Source organism: Haliotis rubra, unplaced genomic scaffold (assembly GCF_003918875.1).
Source record: "Haliotis rubra isolate DU_JTF1 unplaced genomic scaffold, ASM391887v1 Scf72, whole genome shotgun sequence".
In the NCBI taxonomy this organism is placed as follows: Eukaryota; Metazoa; Mollusca; class Gastropoda; order Lepetellida; family Haliotidae; genus Haliotis; species Haliotis rubra.
This window is the reverse complement of record NW_025767435.1, coordinates 2,163,152-2,186,724: the sequence shown is the minus strand read 5'-3', so window position 1 is coordinate 2,186,724 and position 23,573 is coordinate 2,163,152. Positions and strand designations below refer to the sequence as shown.

The 23,573-nt window shown below is 41.6% G+C and overlaps 1 protein-coding gene across 1 annotated transcript; it reads right to left on the bottom strand.

The window, feature by feature from the left end:
* Positions 1-48: 48 nt before the first annotated feature.
* On the bottom strand, positions 49-23,317 carry LOC124259437. The gene is made up of 15 exons (XM_046693578.1): positions 23,185-23,317; positions 19,899-19,987; positions 14,814-14,903; positions 13,120-13,140; positions 10,313-10,333; positions 8,174-8,206; positions 5,568-5,588; positions 5,058-5,115; positions 4,689-4,732; positions 4,470-4,490; positions 4,165-4,231; positions 3,738-3,781; positions 3,399-3,419; positions 3,021-3,071; positions 49-92 (listed from the first exon to the last, which is right to left on the bottom strand). The coding sequence occupies exons 2-15, from the start codon at positions 19,981-19,983 to the stop codon at positions 64-66; spliced, it is 606 nt and encodes a 201-aa protein (XP_046549534.1). The 5' UTR covers positions 19,984-19,987; positions 23,185-23,317; the 3' UTR covers positions 49-63.
* Positions 23,318-23,573: the final 256 nt, after the last annotated feature.

Below are 23,573 nucleotides of genomic sequence, written 5' to 3'. Positions count from 1 at the left end.
CATACACCCTGGTGACTATTGTAGCTGTCAGCTTAGAATGATAAACAAAAGACAAAAACCTGTTTACTCACAGTCAATGCCGTTAAGAATATCTGTAAAGCAAAGTATAGGATTAACTTTCAGCAAAATTAGCATTGCCTGCATCATTGAAAAACGTCTGTAATGAACAAAGCTGCGTAGTATGTATTCATACATCATTTCTGTTTGATTCTCTCAGTAGTATTGATAATTACAAGACACATGCAAGTGCTGATAAAATAGAGAAAATTATATACTGAACCGCAAAATGAACGCACACCGATAGATGTTCCTTAAACCACAAACTTTAATTCGCTCTAATTAACAATCATAACGGAGGATTGAGTTCAAACTTGACAATTATGACACATTTTTGGGAATCACATTTAAAGTTTACATAAACAAATTCATCATAAATAGTACAACTAAGATAGCTCAAAGCCTCCATGGGCATCGGTGACGGCGTTGCGTCGCCTGTACATGGAATGAATTAGCTGGTCGATGAAGGCCATAGGCACTTGGGTCCGTACTCTGCGAAATGCCTGATCAAGTCCAGCCGGATTTGTCGGCCTTGGTTCGAAGTCATTCCGTCTTCTTTGACTCTCGTCCCTAAAAGTGTTCTTTTGGACTTAAATCCGGACTGATTTCAGGCCATCCGGACTGAGTGCAGGCTATTGTAGGGTTTGAATGACATGTTGTCTTAGGAAGTCCAGTGTTGCTCTGGCATTGTCACTGTACCTACGGCGATGCTGGTAATGCAGCATCCCAACATGGCGGCAGGTAACGTGCGTTACCAGCATCACCTTAGGTACAGTGAGTGTTTAAGCACGAGCGTTGTCTTGCTGGTGATTTCTGTAACGTCAAAAAATGTGGTACAGCGAGGTTATGACTTGGTCAGTATAGCGAGCTGCTGTCACGCCATTTCTGCTTCCTGGACCGTGATTCTGGAACACTATGGGCCCAACTCTCTGGTTGCACCCCACACCATGATGCTTGGACCACCCGACGAGTCTCTTTCAACAAACACGCATTGGAAAACCGTTCCCCGTGCCTTCGCCATACCCTCACTCAGCCATCGACAGTCGAAACACAACATCGGCTTCCATCAGATAAAAGCACAGTTCTCCATTTTCGATAGCGTCAATTTCGATGCTGAGTTGCCCATTGCAGTCGGTTTTGGTGGTAACGAGCGGTGATGCCAGAACCACCATATGGTCTGTGGCAGCAGACGTTTCTTTTGCTCAAACGTCGACGCACTGTATCGGGTCTTTTGTGAGTCCCAATGGTCTGGCGAGCAGTTTCCGTGGCTCTGGTGAAGCGCCCCTGCAGATGGTTGCGCACAATCTGTCGGTCTTGATGTTGTGATGTTACTGCAGGTCGTCCACTGCGTGGACGGTCTTGGATGCCGTTAGTGACCTGATACCGTTCCTGCAGTAGGTGGATTGTCCTAAAATGAACATTAAAATGATTGGCTACCCTCCGTGCAGCCTGGTCAACTTGCAACCTGGCTTGGTTCCTCTCATCTCTCGGAAGTGGTGATATGGCGATTTCAGGCGAGTTTGGGACTCGCGTTCATTTCTAGGGTTGTCACGATGCATTTTCAATTTTACGAATGTCATGAGGAACATTTTACCACGTCTTTCTTTTAGGTACGTTTGGTCGATATGCTTTTTCATCAGAAAACACACTGATGTTGGTAATAACTCTCAATTTGGATTGAAAAACATGTTAATATAAAATAATAAAAACACCACCTTATAAAAACAAAATTTTGCATTTAGTTTTGAAAAGTTTCTTTTGCTGTTCAGTATATATACTGAACAGAATGTAATACATGCTCCTAACAGTAATCTTGATCAGGCTCTTAATTGTGTATTCTTTGGTAAACACCATATGGACGTGTCAATATCCTGGTGACGGCCACCATTGTAGTGACACTCGTGAAGAGCTACCTCGACGTGGTGAGAGTTGGGTAACGCTAATAGCTCTTCCCCGTTTGGACGGTTAGGGCACCAGCACCCCATTGCTGGTTTCAGAAAGGCGACCGGATAAGGCAACCTGCTTGCCACGTGTTGTGTCCCTGTCGGTTGAGGAAGGGATTCTGGTGGTTGAGGGTACTGGTTCCAGGAATAACGTTCCTTAGCCCAATACACCACTTCTACCGTTACTTCACAAGAACGGTCAGTAAGATTCAGTCGGCTGGTCATGCAAAACCCTGTGCATTATTGTGTTGCACATGTAACTGTAAAATATTTTGTCAAACATATTGGTCAAATGATATTCCACTTGGATTTAAAACATAAAGCTTCTGTTTTGTAATTTGTCTGGAGTGTGCCGAGAAAGTGAAGGCTCGTCGGCTAATCTGGTGAGAGAAAAAATTATCATTTAGTTTTTCTACTAGAAAAGTAGTACTGCAAGTTGGAGATCCACTTGCTTCTAGCATTGTCTTTATAATACTCCAGGATGGGTTGGAAGCTCGGTTAATGAAACGTATGTACTAAACATGGATTTTGAAACAACCCTGAAATAAAACCCAGCAAAAAACAAATGTCCTCTTGACGTTGATCGTGACGATAATGAACAGAGACCCACCTAATCAATGGACTGATGAGACGACCCGTGAAAGTCCGGGTTAGAATATTGATCTTTAGTAACCCATGCTTGTCGTAAGAGGCGACTAACGGGATCGGGTGGTCAGGCTTACTGGCTTGGTTGACACATGTCATCGGTTCCCAATTGCGCAGATCGATGCTCTTGCTGTTGATCACTGGATTGTTAGGTCCAGACTCGATTATTTACAGACCGCCGCCATATAGCTGGAATATTGCTGACTGCGTAAGACTAAACTCACTCACTCACTCACTGATGAGACACCAATGAAGTTGAACCCTTTCATGGTATCTAAGGGCATACAAGACATGGCAGGTCATGTGAAAAAACATTAAACGCTTGCGTTCAGATGCTTTACTCATTGAATGTTTAAAAGACAGCAAGTTACAAACCTGATGGCGACTCTCGGTATGGGCATATCGGCGGGCCCTTTTCACACAGCTCTAAACACGAGAAGAGGAATTGATATCAATAGTTTGCAGACATGACGGAAATTGATATTGTTCCAGAGATGAAAGATGTCATTTAGGTTAAACGATTCACGACCCGTAGAACAAGAGAACCTTTTCAAGCATACGCTCTTCATATATCATTTCTGTTTGAACGGGATTTTCTCAGTAGTGTTGATAATTGCAAAATACATAACTATGAACGCAATCTAGATCCATATCTCACGTGTTTTTAGATGTGTACATATATTTAGGTAAGGTCTTATGATGGGTATTGAAGCCTCAGCAATATCCTCAACAGATACAATGCAGTATACTCACCCTTAAGCTCTTTAATAATATCTGTAAATTGAAGCAAAGGATTTACATTTAGCAAAATTAGCATTGCCTAAGTCAGCGAACACATCTATACTGAGCAAAACTGTGTAATATTTATTCATATATATTATTTCTGTTTGAAGGGGATTCTCTGAGTAGTACTTATAATTGCAAGATACATACACGAACGTCAAAAAAAGAACAGTGCACACCCTCCCAGCTGTATATCTGACATATGTAGGTGTTTAGATATATTGAGGTGAGTTCTGACCATGGTCACTAAAGCCAAACATTCTAAGTCCAAGTTCATGAGAATTCAATTGTTTTTCACATATTGGGTACCTTCGCCCATTCGTTTCAGTTCATCGAGGATGTTTCTGCGCTCGCTGAAATTTGGAATGGGAAATAAACATGTAAGTTGTAGGTTAACTAGTTTCGCGTGACTCATACATTGCTTAACTTAGACAAGAAGATATAATACATGAAATGGTATAATGAGTGCAATTATTTCTTCTTTAAATTGTGTTAACGCAGCTTTTAGGTCAGTGTTTAAAACATAATCCAGGCAGTGCAAATATTCACCCTGGGATGAATGATTCCTTTCTCACCACAAAGAAACGAAGCGAAAGAAATGTCATGAAAATATTATTCGAAATATTCACCAGAATAAAGGCAAAGTCAAAAGAATATGAAAATGTATTTCAGTGAAAAGACTTTTGACAATACTAACTGTATCATAAGCAGATACATCAGCTATTATATCACTCACATTTCACGTTTACCAATACCAGATAGAAGACCGGGCAAAGCACTCTCAATCACTTTCGGCGCTAGAACTGGAAATAAGGGTGAGTACTTATAAACCACACAAAGTATTGTAATATTGTGATACGTAACATATACTCCTGAGATTTGGTCTTACTCGGACTGTTAACTGAGTATTTAAGGACACTGAGTAGCGATACTACAATTCCACGAACGTTCTGTTTATATGAAATATGCACAGTTCTTTATGATTTCTATCCTGTGTAGCTTAAGTTTATCCACAACAGTAAATATATCCAGTATACTCACCCTCAACCTCCTTCAGAATACCTGTAAAATGAACAGATCAGGAAATATGGAGAACCAACTAGATCAGCAATACCCACCTAATCGAAAATGTCTTGTACTGAGAGATGCTGTGCAACACGTTTTTATATTATTTCTGGTTGGCTGGATTTATCTGCGTAATACTGAAAACTGCTCCATGGTAGAAACATACACGGAAGTCCAGATATAAAGAATGCCTACCTTCGGCGATTTTCTTTAGATCATCGAGGAAGCTTCTGCGATCTCTGAAATTTGGAATGGGACATAAACCTGTATGTAGTAGGGTTACTTGTTTTGTGTGGTTCATACATTGTATTTTCAACAATAGTAGATTTAATATATACAATGTTTTAATGAGTGTAATTATTTTATCATCAAGTATTGTAGTTCGTTTTGAAGTACCAGAATTCCACAGATTACGTTTAAAATGAATTCAACGATTTGGAAATATCCGCCCTTGCAATTGAGTGAATGCTTCCTCAACTTGTCTTTAAGACACAACCATGTCAATGATGAAAATTACAGAACTAGGAAAAGTAAACGTACATCCTTTCCACGGTTAATACTTACACGTCTCGTCTTCCAATGAGAGCAGTCAGCCCAGCACTGATTAGGCTTGGGGCAACCTCTGAAAGTAGGGATACTTATAGATATATATTGTAACTGGTGGTGGTGGTGGTGATGGTAGTAGTAGTAGTAGTAATAGTAGTAGTAGTGAGGTAGTGGTGTACATAGTGGTAGTGGTATAAGTGACAGATCAATGAATGCGGCAGGTGAACAAATGTTTGGTGTGTGTGTCGAGAGGCATATGAAGTTGCTGTGTGGGTGGAATGTATCGCAACCCCAATGATATCTTATCTCCATATATCAATTTATTTTCATATGATATTGTGTTAGTATGCAAGATTATTGTGACCCTTCGGGTGCATCATACGTAGATTGGGACACGCAGGTGCTACGACCAAAGACGGGCATCACCTGTGTGTTTAATGTGTGAACACAAGAATGAGACAGAGTATTTGTGAAGAAAGACATACAGAATTATCACCACACATAAGATTACGTATGTAGAAAACTCACTTGCAGGATCTGGTAGCACCTCTGAAACAAACGTTGGTAAGTTATCTCTGATTTAATTCACTTTGAACATAGAAGTGATATTCTAAATTTGTTTGAATACTCTCAATAGAACAAAAACCCACCCCCAACCCCAACCCCACCCCAGTTAGAAAAGTTTGTACATTTCTATATTCGTTAATATATCTATGAAATAGATTTTACATTTGACGCACACACATTTGGTCGGTTTAGCAAAAGCTCAACATTTATAGTTGGTGGAACGTGATCACATTTAGAGTGGGTCGAGCATGATCACATTTAGAGTGGGTGGAGCATGATCACACTTAGAGCAGGTGGAACATGATCACATTTAGAGTGGGTGGAGCATGATCACATTTAGAGTGAGTGGAACATGATCACATTTAGAGTGGGTGGAGCATGATCACATTTAGAGTGGGTGGAACATGATCACATTTAGAGCAGGTGGGATGGAGCATGATCACATTTAGAGTGGGTGGAGCATGATCACATTTAGAGTGGGTGGAACATGATCACATTTAGAGTGGGTGGAACATGATCACATTTAGAGTGGGTGGAACATGATCACATTTAGAGCAAGATGGAACACACATTTAGAGTGGGTGGAACATGATCACATTTAGAGTGGGTGGAACGTGATCACATTTAGAGTGGGTGGAGCATGATCACATTTAGAGTGGGTGGAGCATGATCACATTTAGAGTGGGTGGAACCTGATCACATTTAGAGTGGATGGAGCATAATCACATTTAGAGTGGGTGGAACCTGATCACATTTAGAGTGGATGGAGCATAATCACATTTAGAGTGGGTGGAGCATGATCACATTTAGAGTGGATGGAGCATAATCACATGTAGAGCGGGTTGAGCATGATCACATTTAGAGTGGGTGGAACATGATCACATTTAGAGAGTGGGTGGAACATGATCACACATTTAGAGTGGGTGGAGAGCATGATCACATTTAGAGTGGGTGGAACATGATCACACATTTAGAGTGCAGGTTGAACATGATCACATTTAGAGTGGGTGGAACATGATCACATTTTTTAGAGTGGGTGGAGCATGATCACATTTAGAGTGGGTGGAGCATGATCACATTTAGAGTGGGTGGAACATGATCACATTTTGGAGAGTGGGTGGAGCATGATCACATTTAGAGTGGGTGGAACACATGATCACATTTAGAGTGGGTGGAGCATGATCACATTTAGGAAACACATTTAAGAGTGGGTGGAACATGATCACATTTAGAGTGGGTGGAACATGATCACATTTAGAGTGGGTGGAACATGATCACATTTAGAGTGGGTGGAACATGATCACATTTAGAGTGGGTGGAACATGATCACATTTAGAGTGGGTGGAACATGATCACATTTAGAGTGGGTGGAACATGATCACATTTAGAGTGGAGTGGAAGCATGATCACATTTAGAGTGGGTGGAACATGATCACATTTAGAGTGGGTGGAACATGATCACATTTAGAGCATGGGTGAAGAACATGATCACATTTAGAGTGGGTGGAACATGATCACATTTAGAGTGGGTGGAGCATGATCACATTTAGAGTGGGTGGAGCATGATCACATTTAGAGTGGGTGGAACATGATCACATTTAGAGTGGGTGGAGCATGATCACATTTAGAGTGGGTGGAACATGATCACATTTAGAGTGGGTGGAACATGATCACATTTAGAGTGGATGGAGCATGATCACATTTAGAGTGGGTGGAGCATGATCACATTTAGAGTGGGTGGAACATGATCACATTTAGAGTGGGTGGAACATGATCACATTTAGAGTGGGTGGAACATGATCACATTTAGAGTGGGTGGAACATGATCACATTTAGAGCTGGTGGAACATGATCACATTTAGAGTGGGTGGAGCATGATCACATTTAGAGTGGGTGGAACATGATCACATTTAGAGTGGGTGGAACATGATCACATTTAGAGTGGGTGGAACCTGATCACATTTAGAGTGGGTGGAACATGATCACATTTAGAGCGGACGGAACATGATCACATTTAGAGCAGGGGTGGAACATGATCACATTTAGAGTGGGTGGAACATGATCACATTTTTGAGTGGATGGAAGATCACATTAAGAGCAGGTGATGGGACATTTGATCACATTTAGAGTGGGTGGAGCATGATCACATTTAGAGTGGGTGGAACATGATCACATTTAGAGTGGGTGGAACATGATCACATTTTTAGAGTGGGTGGAACATGATCACATTTTAGAGCAGGTGGAACATGATCACATTTAGAGTGGGTGGAACATGATCACATTTAGAGGTGGAGCATCTGATCACATGATCACATTTAGAGAGTGGGTGGAACATGATCACATTTAGAGTGGGTGAAACATGATCACATTTAGAGTGGGTGGAGCATGATCACATTTAGAGTGGGTGGAACCTGATCTCATTTAGAGTGGGTGGAACCTGATCTCATTTAGAGTGGGTGGAGCATGATCACATTTAGAGCACATGTATTTATGTCGAATGTCGTAGGTAGGTGGATTTCCGCTGCTGAGAAGTATTCTCCCACTCATAGAAATGTAAATATACTTACGTTTTCCAATCTCTTCCACAACGGGCAGACCGGCTAGAGAATGTAATATACAGTTTTCTAATTTGTATGATAATAATCAATCATAAAACAGACTACATTATATTTTATACATATACAGTGCCAGGTTATTGATTAACACATAAACCACACTGGCTGAGTGTTAACACATAAACCACACTGACTGTTAACACATAAACCACACTGACTGAGTGTTAACACATAAACCACACTGACTGAGTGTTAACACATAAACCACACTGACTGAGTGTTAACACATAAACCACACTGACTGAGTGTTAACACATAAACCACACTGACTGAGTGTTAACACATAAACAACACTGACTGAGTGTTAACACATAAACAACACTGACTATAAACCACACTGAGTGTTAACACATAAACCACACTGACTGAGTGTTAACACATAAACAACACTGACTGAGTGTTAACATATAAACCAACACTGACTGAGTGTTAACACATAACCACTGACTGAGTGTTTACACTATGACAGACGACACTGCATAAAGCACGCTGACATACCGGTTATGCTAGTCTAACGTACATACCCGTGTGGGATCAGAGTGGGCTCACGGCGGGTAGGTTAACCTAAATACTGCATATTTGGTAATTAGTTTCAGGATATTACCTGTAACATCCACTAAGACAGAGCAAGTCTCATACAGAACTTCTAAAATCCAAATAGACTATGCTCCTGTTATATATAGTGAGCCATAAAAGAAACGTCACACCGATAGAGGTTTCTTAAAGCACACATTAAGATAGTTTCTTAAAGTACCATTAAGATACCCCAAAGTCAGTATCGTGTGTGATCTCCATGGGCATCTATGAATTCGTTGCATCGTCTGTACATGGAATGAATTAACTGGAAGATGTGATTTCTGTGACATCAAAAATGTGGTACAACGTGGGGTCTTATGATATGACTTGGTCAATATAGCAAGCAGCTGTCACGTCATTTCCTCTTCCTTGCCCAAGATTCTGAAACACCATGGTGTCAACTATCTGGTTCAGACCGATTGCACCCCACACCATAATGCTTGGTCCACCTCACGAGTCTCTTTCAACAATGCACTCAAACAGTTCCCCAGGCCTTTGCCATATTCTCACTCTGCCATCGGCTGTAGAAACACAATGTCGGCTTTCATCAGAAAAAGGCACAGTTCTCCATTGTCAATAACGCCAATTTCGATACTGAGTTACCCATTGCAGTCGGTGTTGGCGGTAACGAGCGGTGAGGACAGCACCACGATATGGTCGGTGACAGCAGAGGTTTTCTCCGCGCAATCGTCGACGCTCTGTATCGGCACTAATGGGTCTGTTGTGAGTCCCAATGGTCTAGCGTGCTGTTTCCGTCACTCTGGGAAAGCGATCCTGCAGACGGTGGCGCACAATCTGTCGGTCTTGACGTTGTGATGTTACTGTAGGTCGTCCTCTGCGTGGACGGTTATGGATGCCGTTAGGGACCTCATACCGCTTCTGCCGTTGGTAGATTGTCCTAACATAAACAATAAAATGATTGGCTACCCTCCGTGCAGTCTGGCCAACTTGCGATCGTCCCGAGGGTTGTTTCCTCTGACCTCTCATAGGTCGTGGCATGGGGATTGTGTCATAACAAAAATTATTTCAGGCGAGTTTTGGACTCGCTTTCATTGGTAGGGTTGTCACAATATGCACGTGCATTTTCATTTTAACGAATGTCATACGGAACCTTTTACCACGTCTGCCATTTTAGGTGCGTTTGGTCGAGATGCCTTTTCATCAGACTACGCACTGATGTTGGTAATATCTGTCACTTTGGAGTGAAAAATATATTAACAAAACGGAGTAATCATGATAAAAACACCACCTTGTAAGAAAAAAAATTTGCATTTGGTTTTGAAAAGTGACGTTTCTTTTGTGGTTCAGTATATAATATGTGTTATGTGGCAGTATTATTCATTATGGAAAAATGTTCCAAGTGTAATACATTGCACCTTTTGACAAACAGTGTGGGAAAATGGCAGAAATTGCAACCCTTTAACATCCACTGGAATCCGCCCACAGACCACTCTCAACCATTAGTAACATGGTTTATTTTCGTTTACTGTGAAGATATCGTTTGTATGTACTTACTTTGATAGATGGGCGGGAAATCTATAATAAAACAAAACCAATACTGTCAGAAGCTGGTTAATGGACACGAAATAAGCATTTTCAGATTCTTGTTCAGATCCTTGATGTCAATACCATAATGTGTCTGTGTGTCCAGAGGTTCAGACGCTTCATGTCAATACCATAATGTCAATACCATAATGTGTCTGTGTGCCCAGAGGTTCAGACTCTTGATGTAGTTAATACCATAATGTGTCTGTGTGTCCAGAGGTTCAGACTCTTGTAGTTAATACCATAATGTGTCTGTGTGTCCAGAGGTTCAGACGTTTGATGTCAATACCATAATGTGTCTGTGTGTCCAGAGGTTCAGGCTCTTGTAGTTAATACCATAATGTGTCTGTGTGTCCAGAGGTTCACTATATTGTTGTCAATACCATAATGTGTCTGTGTGTCCAGAGGTTCAGACTCTTGTAGTTAATACCATAATGTGTCTGTGTGTCCAGAGGTTCACTATATTGTTGTCAATACCATAATGTGTCTGTGTGTCCAGAGGTTCAGACTCTTGATGTCAATACCATAATGTGTCTGTGTGTCCAGAGGTTCAGACTCTTGTAGTTAATACCATAATGTGTCTGTGTCCAGAGGTTCAGACGTTTGATGTCAATACCATAATGTGTCTGTATATCCAGAGGTTCAGACTCTTGATGTCAATACCATAATGTGTCTGTGTGTCCAGAGGTTCAGACTCTTGTAGTTAATACCATAATGTATCTGTATGTCCAGAGGTTCAGAAGTTTAATGTTACCATAATGTCAGAGGTTCAGACTCTTGTAGTTAATACCATGTATCTGTGTGTCCAGAGGTTCAGACCAATAATGTGTCTGTGTGTCCAGATGTTCAGACTCTTGTTGTCAATACCATAATGTGTCTCCAGAGGTAACTGTTAATACCATAATGTGTCTGTGTGTCCAGAGGTTCAGACTCTTGTAGTTAATACCATAATGTGTCTGTGTGTCCAGAGGTTCAGACGTTTAATGGCAATACCATAATGTGTATGTGTGTCCAGAGGTTCAGACTCTTGTAGTTAATACCATAATGTGTCTGTGTGTCCAGAGGTTCAGACGTTTGATGTCAATACCATAATGTGTCTGTGTGTCCAGAGGTTCAGACTCTTGTTAATACCATAATGTGTCTGTATTGTCAGACGTTTGATGTCAATACCATAATGTGTCTGTGTGTCCAGAGGTTCAGACGTTTGATGTCAATACCATAATGTATCTGTGTGTCCAGAGGTTCAGACTCTTGTAGTTAATACCATAATGTGTCTGTCTGTCCAGAGGTTCAGACGCTTGTAGTTAATACCATAATGTGTCTGTGTATCCAGAGGTTCAGACGTTTGATGTCAATACCATAATGTGTCTGTGTATCCAGAGGTTCAGACGCTTGATGTCAATACCTTAATGTGTCTGTCTGTCCAGAGGTTCAGACGCTTGATGTCAATACCATAATGTGTCTGTGTGTCCAGAGGTTCAGACACTTGTAGTTAATACCATAATGTGTCTGTGTGTCCAGAGGTTCAGACTCCTGTTGTTAATACCATAATGTTTATGTTTGTCCAGAGGTTCAGACTCTTGTACTTAATACCATAATGTGTCTGTGTGTCCAGAGGTTCAGACTCTTGTTGTTAATACCATAATGTGTCTGTGTGTCCAGAGGTTCAGACTCCTGTTGTTAATACCATAATGTGTCTGTGTGTCCAGAGGTTCAGACTCTTGTAGTTAATACCATAATGTATCTGTGTGTCCAGAGGTTCAGACTCTTGTAGTTAATACCATAATGTGTCTGTGTGTCCAGATGTTCAGACTCTTGTAGTTAATACCATAATATATATGTGTGTCCAGAGGTTCAGACTCTTGTAGTTATTACCATAATGTATATGTGTATCCAGAGGTTCAGACTCTTGTAGTTAATACCATAATGTATCTGTGTGTCCAGATGTTCAGACTCTTGTAGTTCATACCATAATGTATCTGTGTGTCCAAAGGTTCAGACGTTTGATGTCAATACCATAATGTATATGTGTATCCAGAGGTTCAGACTCTTGTAGTTAATACCATAATGTATATTTGTATCCAGAGGTTCAGACTCTTGTAGTTAATACCATAATGTATCTGTGTGTCCAGAGGTTCAGACTCTTGTAGTTCTTGTGTGTGTGTCCAGATGTGGACATTGTCATCAGCTGTAAGCTGGAAACCGAAACATTGACGCTGAGAAAATAGACTTACCGTTAACTGGAACATTAAATATTAGCTTTTTAACCTCCGACCACAGCATCCCTTTTACACCAGTCAGTATGTCCTTGTAGGTAAAGCATCATGACAGATGCGTATCTATCATAAGACAAAGTGACCATCCCCTGCACAATATATTAATATTCTATCAACTTTAGCACCAATACAAAATAACGGTCCACATCCAACAGCTGGGCAATTGATTTTCGATAACTATGAATTCAGTCCAGTAATGCTTCTATATCGCTGAAAGTTGAATCCGATTCAAACGCCGACAGACAGGGATGACGTCCTATTTGACGCAAACACCGGAAGTCGTTCTCAACATTCATATTTGCATAGTTATCGGTAAGTATCCCAAAAGGGTACAATTTTTGCCCGTCGGTTTAACCTGCCGAAAAACCTAATTATTTTTCATCATGTTCCTAATCAAGCCTTGCTTTAGTATAAGGTTATAACGTGTGAAACGTGTTCTCGGATCTTACATGAAGCTCTTCTGGTGCTCGCGAGAGTGGTTGACAGGAAAGATAAACTTACTTGGGGCGATGGGTGCGTAGTCTGAAATCAGAAATAGTAAAAACAAAATTCAATGTGGTTTGTTCTCCCGTATGGAAATTCAAATATTATAAATACTCGACATCATGGCAAAACATATACTGAACTGCAAAAGATACGCCACATCGATAAAGGTTTCTTAAAACACACACTTTAATTCGCTCTAATTAACAATCAAAACGGAGGATTGAGTTGAAACTTGACAATTATGGTTAACACATTTTCGGGAAGAACATTTAGGGTTTAGAGAACACAAACAAAATCACCAAAAATGGTACCATTAAGATACCCCAAAGTCAGTATCGTGTGTGGCCTGCATGGGCATCGATGGAAGCGTTGCATCGTCTGTATATGGAATGTCTTAGCCGGTTGATGAAGACTACAGGCACTTGGGTCCTTACTCAGCGAAATGCCCGATCGAGTCCAGGCGCAGTTGTCGGCCCTGGTTTGAAGTCATTCAGTCTTCTCTGAATCTGGCCCCAAAGGGGTTCTATTGAACCTAATTGCGGACTGAGTGCAGGCTATTGTTAGCTTAGGAAGTCCAATATTGTTCTGGCAGTGTGGGCATGTGCTGCTAGAAGATGTGATTTCTGTAATGTCCAAAATGTGGTACAACGTGGGGTCTTATGACTTGGTCAATACAGCGCCATTTCCTCGTCCTTGACCGAGGTTCATGGGCCATCTCTCTGGTTCAGACCGATAGCACCCCACACCATGATGCTTTGACCACCCCACGAGTCTCTTTCAACAATACACTCGCCATACTCTCACTCTGCCATCGGCAGTTGAAACACAATATCGGCTTTCATCCGAAAAAAAGCACAGTTCTCCATTGTCGATGACGCCAATTTCGATACTGAGTTTCCCATTGCAGTCGGTGTTGGCGGTGATGAGCGGTGAGGACAGGACCACGATATGGTCTGTGACAGCAGAGGTTTCTTCCGCGCAAACGTCGACGCACAGTATCGACACTAATGGTCGTTTGTGAGTTCCATTGGTCTGGCGTACGTTCAATCTGTCGGTCTTGACGTTGTGATGTTACTGAAGGTTGCCCACACGGTCTTGGATGCCGTTAGTGGCCTGATACCGCTCCTCGAGTTGGTAGAATGTCCTAACATGAACATTAAAATGATTGGCTACCATCAGTGCAGTCGGGCCAACTTGCAATCGTCTCGGGGCATGGTTCCTCTGATCTCTCGTAAGTCGTGGAATGGCGATTGTGTCAAAACAAAAATGATGTCAGGGTAGTTTGGGTCTCGCTTTCATTGGTAGGGTTGTCACGATATGCACGTGCATTTCAATTTTGACGAATGTCATACGGAACCTTTTACCACGTCTTTTTAGGAGCGTTTGGTCTATATGCTTTTTTCATCAGAAAACTGTCAATTTGGATTGAAAACCATGTTAACAAAACTGTACAATCATAATACAAACACCACATTGTAAGAGCAAAATTTTGCATTTGGTTTGAAATGTGACGTTTCTTTTTGCGGTTGAGTATACATCGATAATCTACATGTGTGAATTTATTTGACTCCCACTCATAGGGCCGTTATCAGACAAGTTGTTGGTGGAACTTCAGTTGATTTGGTTGTGTTTCAAGCAGTCAGTAAAACCCGACATCCTTTTTCTGTACATGGTTTGTTCCAGAAAACCTGTTTTTAATTTTTTCTTACCAATCTTGTCATATGGATTTTTCAGCGTGTCCAGGAAATTCCTCTTCTGGATAGAGTTGGCGATGGCCTCGAGCTGATTCGAGTTGCTGGCTGGAAGTAGATGTAATTGTATAACGCTATGAGTGAGTGAGTGAAAATGGTTTTATGTCGCTTTTATCAATATTCCAGCAATATCATCTCGGGGGACACCGGATATGGGTTTCACATATTGTACCTATGTAGGAAATCGAACCTGGATCTTCGGCGTAACCACTAAGCTACCCCACCGCCCCGCATTACGCTATATGAACCGTACATATGTTAACGCATGACAAATGTACAAGTGTTACTTTTTGACATACACGTGTTACCATGTGGCATATGTTCAGAAGTTACTCTATGACTGATGTACTGATGTGACTCTATCTCAAATGTTCAGATTTACAGATGTTACCCTATGTCAGGTGTACAGATGTTACTCTATGTCAGATGTACAGATGTTACTCTATGTCAGGTGTACAGATGCTACTCTATGTCAGATGTACAGAAATTTTTCTGTCAGGTGTACAGATGTTACTCTATGTCAGATGTACAGATGTTACTCTATGTCAGGTGTACAGATGCTACTCTATGTCAGATGTACAGATGTTACTCTATGTCAGGTGTACAGATGTTACTCTATGTCAGGTGTACAGATGCTACTCTATGTCAGATGTACAGATGCTACTCTATGTCAGGTGTACAGATGTTACTCTATGTCAGATGTACAGATGTTACTCTATGTCAGGTGTACAGATGTTACTCTATGTCAGGTGTACAGATGTTACTCTATGTCAGGTGTACAGAAATTTTTCTATGTCAGGTGTACAGATGCTACTCTATGTCAGGTGTACAGAAATGTTTCTATGTCAGGTGTACAGATGTTACTCTATGTCAGATGTACAGATGTTACTCTATGTCAGATGTACAGATGTTACTCTATGTCAGGTGTACAGATGTTACTCTATGTCAGGTGTACAGATGCTACTCTACGTCAGATGTACAGAAATATCTCTATGTCAGATGTACAGAAATTTCTTCATGTCAGGTGTACAGATGTTACTCTATGTCAGGTGTACAGGTGTTACTGTGTGTCAGGTGTACAGATGCTACTCTATGTCAGGTGTACAGATGTTACTCTATGTCAGGTGTACAGGTGTTACTCTATGTCAGGTGTACAGATGTTACTCTATGTCAGGTGTACAGATGTTACTCTATGTCAGGTGTACAGGTGTTACTCTATGTCAGGTGTACAGGTGTTACTCTATGTCAGATGTACAGATGTTACTCTATGTCAGGTGTACAGGTGTTACTGTGTGTCAGGTGTACAGATGTTACTCTATGTCAGGTGTACAGATGTTACTCTATGTCAGGTGTACAGATGTTACTCTATGTCAGATGTACAGATGTTACTCTATGTCAGGTGTACAGATGTTACTCTATGTCAGGTGTACAGATGTTACTCTATGTCAGGTGTACAGATGTTACTCTATGTCACATGTACAGATGCTACTCTATGTCAGATGTACAGATGCTACTCTATGTCAGATGTACAGATGTTACTCTATGTCAGATGTACAGATGTTACTCTATGTCAGGTGTACAGATGCTACTCTATGTCAGGTGTACAGATGTTACTCTATGTCAGGTGTACAGATGCTACTCTATGTCAGATGTACAGATGTTACTCTATGTCAGGTGTACAGAAATTTTTCTATGTCAGGTGTACAGATGTTACTCTATGTCAGGTGTACAGATGTTACTCTATGTCAGATGTACAGATGTTACTCTATGTCAGGTGTACAGATGTTACTCTATGTCAGGTGTACAGATGCTACTCTACGTCAGATGTACAGAAATGTCTCGATGTCAGATGTACAGAAATTTCTTCATGTCAGGTGTACAGATGTTACTCTATGTCAGGTGTACAGATGCTACTCTATGTCAGATGTACAGATGTTACTCTATGTCAGATGTACAGATGTTACTCTATGTCAGGTGTACAGATGTTACTCTATGTCAGGTGTACAGATGTTACTCTATGTCAGGTGTACAGATGTTACTCTATGTCAGGTGTACAGATGTTACTCTATGTCAGATGTACAGATGTTACTCTATGTCAGGTGTACAGAAATTTTTCTATGTCAGGTGTACAGATGTTACTCTATGTCAGATGTACAGATGTTACTCTATGTCAGATGTACAGATGTTACTCTATGTCAGATGTACAGATGTTACTCTATGTCAGGTGTACAGATGTTACTCTATGTCAGGTGTACAGATGCTACTACTCTACGTCAGATGTAACAGATGTTACTCTATGTCAGATGTACAGAAATTTCTTCATGTCAGGTGTACAGATGTTACTCTATGTCAGGTGTACAGGTGTTACTGTGTGTCAGGTGTACAGATGCTACTCTATGTCAGGTGTACAGATGTTACTCTATGTCAGGTGTACAGGTGTTACTCTATGTTACTCTATGTCAGGTGTACAGATGTTACTCTATGTCAGGTGTACAGGTGTTACTCTATGTCAGGTGTACAGGTGTTACTCTATGTCAGGTGTACAGGTGTTACTCTATGTCAGATGTACAGGTGTTACTGTGTGTCAGGTGTACAGGTGTTACTCTATGTCAGGTGTACAGATGTTACTCTATGTCAGGTGTACAGATGTTACTCTATGTCAGGTGTACAGATGTTACTCTATGTCAGATGTACAGATGTTACTCTATGTCAGGTGTACAGATGTTACTCTATGTCAGGTGTACAGATGTTACTCTATGTCAGGTGTACAGATGTTACTCTATGTCAGGTGTACAGATGCTACTCTATGTCAGATGTACAGATGTTACTCTATGTCAGGTGTACAGATGTTACTCTATGTCAGATGTACAGATGTTACTCTATGTCAGGTGTACAGATGTTACTCTATGTCAGGTGTACAGATGTTACTCTATGTCATGTCAGGTGTACAGATGTGTTACTCTATGTCAGGGTGTACAGATGTTACTCTATGTCAGGTGTACAGAAATTTTTCTATGTCAGGTGTACAGATGTTACTCTATGTCAGATGTACAGATGTTACTCTATGTCAGATGTACAGATGTTACTCTATGTCAGGTGTACAGATGTTACTCTATGTCAGGTGTACAGATGCTACTCTATGTCAGATGTACAGATGTCTCTTCTCTCAGATGTCAGGATGTTACTCTCATGTCAGATGTACAGATGTTACTCTATGTCAGGTGTACAGATGTTACTCTATGTCAGGTGTACAGATGTTACTCTATGTCAGGTGTACAGATGTTACTCTATGTCAGGTGTACAGATGTTACTCTATGTCAGGTGTACAGGTGTTACTCTATGTCAGGTGTACAGATGTTACTCTATGTCAGGTGTACAGATGTTACAGATGTCAGGTGTACAGATGTTACTCTATGTCAGATGTACAGATGTTACTCTATGTCAGGTGTACAGATGTTACTCTATGTCAGGTGTACAGATGTTACTCTATGTCAGGTGTACAGATGTTACTCTATGTCAGGTGTACAGGTGTTACTCTATGTCAGGTGTACAGGTGTTACTCTATGTCAGGTGTACAGATGTTACTCGTTGTCAGGTGTACAGATGCTACTCTACGTCAGATGTACAGAAATGTCTCTATGTCAGATGTACAGAAATTTCTTTCATGTCAGGTGTACAGATGTTACTCTATGTCAGGTGTACAGGTGTTACTGTGTGTCAGGTGTACAGGTGTTACTCTATGTCAGGTGTACAGATGTTACTCTATGTCAGGTGTACAGATGCTACTCTATGTCTGATGTACAGAAATGTTTCTATGTCAGATGTACAGAAATTTCTTCATGTCAGGTGTACAGATGTTACTCTATGTCAGGTGTACAGGTGTTACTGTGTGTCAGGTGTACAGATGTTACTCTATGTCAGGTGTACAGATGTTACTCTATGTCAGGTGTACAGATGCTACTCTACGTCAGATGTACAGAAATGTCTCTATGTCAGGTGTACAGAAATTTTTCTATGTCAGGTGTACAGATGTTACTCTATGTCAGATGTACAGATGTTACTCTATGTCAGATGTACAGATGTTACTCTATGTCAGGTGTACAGATGTTACTCTATGTCAGGTGTACAGATGCTACTCTACGTCAGATGTACAGAAATGTCTCTATGTCAGATGTACAGAAATTTCTTCATGTCAGGTGTACAGATGTTACTCTATGTCAGGTGTACAGGTGTTACTGTGTGTCAGGTGTACAGGTGTTACTCTATGTCAGGTGTACAGATGTTACTCTATGTCAGGTGTACAGGTGTTACTCTATGTCAGGTGTACAGGTGTTACTCTATGTCAGGTGTACAGATGTTACTCTATGTCAGGTGTACAGATGTTACTCTATGTCAGGTGTACAGATGTTACTCTATGTCAGGTGTACAGATGCTACTCTACTCAGATACAGATGTCAGTCAGATGTACAGAAATGTCTCTATGTCAGATGTACAGAAATTTCTTCATGTCAGGTGTACAGATGTTACTCTATGTCAGGTGTACAGGTGTTACTGTGTGTCAGGTGTACAGATGTTACTCTATGTCAGGTGTACAGATGTTACTCTATGTCAGGTGTACAGAAACTCTATACTCTATGTCAGGTGTACAGGTGTTACTGCGTCAGGTGTACAGATGTTACTCTATGTCAGGTGTACAGGTGTTACTCTATGTCAGGTGTACAGGTGTTACTCTATGTCAGGTGTACAGATGTTACTCTATGTCAGGTGTACAGGTGTTACTCTATGTCAGGTGTACAGGTGTTACTCTATGTCAGGTGTACAGATGTTACTCTATGTCAGGTGTACAGATGTTACTCTATGTCAGGTGTACAGATGTTACTCTATGTCAGGTGTACAGGTGTTACTCTATGTCAGGTGTACAGGTGTTACTGTGTGTCAGGTGTACAGGTGTTACTCTATGTTAGATATACAGGTGTTACTTCATGTTAGATATATGGGTTTTACTCTATGTCAGATGTACAGATGTTACCCTGCGTAACACACCTGCGTCCTTCTCCCTCTGGAGGATGTCATGCAGGAGGTCAGCTCGACTCACAGCCAGGATGCAGAGAACAAGGAACACCCTCATGATGCTGGATAAACAGACAAACAAACCTCACAAGTGGCCTCACAAACTTTCAGAATGTTGTTGTTGTATAGAACATTTAACACATATTATCTCTGTATATATAATATATAATAGAACAAGACTAAAAACATACATTCTTGGTCATAGTAGCAACAATGTTTTACTACAAACCGTGCAGATAATGTTTTGAACACGTAATCCTTACCTGAAACCGCGTGAATGAATTGTTGACCATAGTAAGAAGCCAAGTACCTCAACTCGCCATTATAAACCCATATATATTAGACACCACGTACATCATCTCTTGACTTTGGAGAGATACCAAGTATACCATTTCTTATCTGTACTGAAAAAACCAAGTCCATTATCTCGTGACTGTGGCGAATAACAACGTACATTATCTCGTGACTGTGGCGAATAACAATGTACATTATCTCGTGACTGTAGCAGAAACCATGTACGTTATCTCTCGACTGTTGCAAAAAACATGTACATAATCTCTTTAGTGAGAAACCAAGTGCACCTTTTCATCTCTTGACTGTGACGGAAAATCACGTATCTCATCTCTTGACTGAAGTGCTAAACCAAGTCTTGGCTGCATTAAAAAGGCAACGAACAAATGAACTGGGAAAGCAAGTACGTCATCTTTCGATCTTGGTGAGAAACCTCTCTTGACTGGAGTGAGAAGCCAAGTACACCTCTCTTGACTGGAGTGAGAAGCCAAGTGCATCTCTCTTGACTGTAGTGAGAAGCCAAGTGCACCTCTCTTGACTGGAGTGAGAATCCAAGTGCACCTCTCTTGACTGTAGTGAGAATCCAAGTGCACCTCTCTTGACTGTAATGAGAAGCCAAGTGCACCTCTCTTGACTGGAGTGAGAAGCCAAGTGCACCTCTCTTGACTGGAGTGAGAAGCCAAGTGCACCTCCAGTGAGAAGCCAAATTGCACCTCTCTCTTTACTGTAGTGAGAAGCCAAGTGCACCTCTCTTGACTGTAGTGAGAAGCCAAGTGCACCTCTCTTGACTGTAGTGAGAAGCCAAGTGCACCTCTCTTGACTGGACTGTAGTGAGAAGCCAAGTGCACCTCTCTTGACTGGGTGAGAATCCAAGTGCACCTCTCTTGACTGTAGTGAATCCAAGTGCACCTCTCTTGACTGGAGAGGAAGCCAATTGTGAAAAGAAAATGAGAAGCCAAGTGCACCTCTCTTGACTGTAGTGAGAAGCCAAGTGCACCTCTCTTGACTGGAGTGAGAAGCCAAGTGCACCTCTCTTGACTGTAGTGAGAAGCCAAGTGCACCTCTCTTGACTGTAGTGAGAAGCCAAGTGCACCTCTCTTGACTGTGCACCTCTCATGACTGGAGTGAGAAGCCAAGTGCACCTCTCTTGACTGTATTGAGAAGCCAAGTGCACCTATCATGACTGGAGTGAGAAGCCAAGTGCACTTCTCATGACTGGAGTGAGAAGCCAAGTGCACCTCTCTTGACTGTAGTGAGAAGCCAAGTGCACCTCTCTTGACTGTAGTCAGAAGCCAAGTGCACCTCTCTTGACTGGAGTGAGAAGCCAAGTGCACCTCTCTTGACTGTAGTGAGAAGCCAAGTGCACCTCTCTTGACTGTAGTGAGAAGCCAAGTGCACCTCTCTTGACTGTAGTAAGAAGCCAAGTGCACCTCTCTTGACTGTAGTGAGAAGCCAAGTGCACCTCTCTTGACTGTAGTGAGAAGAAAAGTGCACCTCTCTTGACTGGAGTGAGAAGCCAAGTGCACCTCTCTTTACTGTATTCAGAAGCCAAGTGCACCTCTCTTGACTAGAGTGAGAAGCCTTGAGCACTTCTCATTACTGGAGTGAGAAGCCAAGTGCACCTCTCTTGACTGGAGTGAGAAGTCAAATGCACCTCTCTTGACTAGAGTGAGAAGCCATGAGCACTTTTCATGACTGGAGTGAGAATCCAATGGCACCTCTCTTGACTGTAGTGAGAAGCAAAGTGCACCTCTCTTGACTGCAGTGAGAAGCCAAGTGCACCTCTCTTGACTAGAGGGAGAAGCCATGTGCACTTCTCATGACTGGAGTCAGAAGCCAAGTGCACCTCTCTTGACTGGAGTGAGAAGTCAAGTGTAACCTCTCTTGACTGGAGTGAGAAGCCAAGTGCACCTCTCTTGACTGTAGTGAGAAGCCAAGTGCACCTCTCTTGACTGGAGTGAGAAGCCAAGTGCACCTCTCTTGACTGTAGTGAGAAGCCAAGTGCACCTCTCTTGACTGGTCGAGTGAAGTGCAGCTCTCTTGACTGTAGTGAGAAGCCATCTCTCTTGACTGAGAGTGAGAAGCCAAGTGCACCTCTCTTGACTGGAGTGAAAAGCCAAGTGCTCTTCTCTTGACTGGGATGAGAAGCCAAATGCACCTCTCTTGACTGTAGTGACAAGCCAAGTGCACCTCTCTTGACTGAAGTAAGAAGCCAAGTGCACCTCTCTTGATTGCAGTGAGAATCCAAGTGCACCTCTCTTGACTGCATTAAAAAAACCAAATGCACCTCTCTTCACTGCAGTAAGAAGTTAAATGCACCTCTCTTCACTGCTGTAAGAAACCAAGTGCACCTCTCTTGATTTCAGTGACACGTAATACATAAAGGTTGACTGAATAGTCGATGTCGCAGTAGTCGCAATGTTTGTTTTGGAAGTTAAACAAAGTCATGGAGAAATTGTTCTCACACATGCGCTACTTCCAGTTGCTGGAGGAGTGGTACTGCGTTACAGTAAGTATATCACGGCTTGTTTCAGTCTTGATCAGCTTGACCAGTGAATCAAAACCTAATCAATGGCCCATGCTGCCGGAAACTACTCATGAGGATATGATGAGACGTCAGATATGCTACTTTCACATGAACAAATTGTAAGCCACGGTATAAATACATCCCAGTTGGTGTTAACAAAACGAATTTCATGTGAAGACATTAGAATACTGTAAACTCTAAACGCAGCACGTGACATCATGTCAATAAACACCAACTCCGCACAACCATATTAGAACATAATACCTAAACGTCCAACCTGGGAACAACCATCAGAAATATCATTTTAACAGCCACCCACAACACAACCAGGGGAATGTGCAATGTTTTAAATGTGTCCATGTGCACAACAGTTTTGGACCCGGTAACAATGGACCCGCTGCATTAACTGCACTCTCTGGTGCCAGGTGCTAATCTACGTACCTGGTGCGGCGTCTGGTCAGTGCAGGCACTGCATGCAGGTAGGTCAAACTTTATATAGCTGCTGCACAAGGAGTGGAGGGACATACGTGATCATGACAGTTGCTATATTCTCAGGGTTCCTTGTCTGTTGTGACGTCGGCCTCTGCAGAAAACATCCATGATACTGATATATACACCTGGAACTTAATTAAGCACCCCCCCTATTTTCTGGATGATGAGAAACAAAACTTGCTGTAACTTTCTCACTATTGCAAAGACAGTGGAACCTTAGCTATTGTGAAACATACGATCTATTGGCAAATGAAAAAACAAGACAATGATTCCAATTCGTGTTGTTTTAATAGCGTAACCAATGTGATTTGGTCACTATTGATTTTTGATGAAAATAG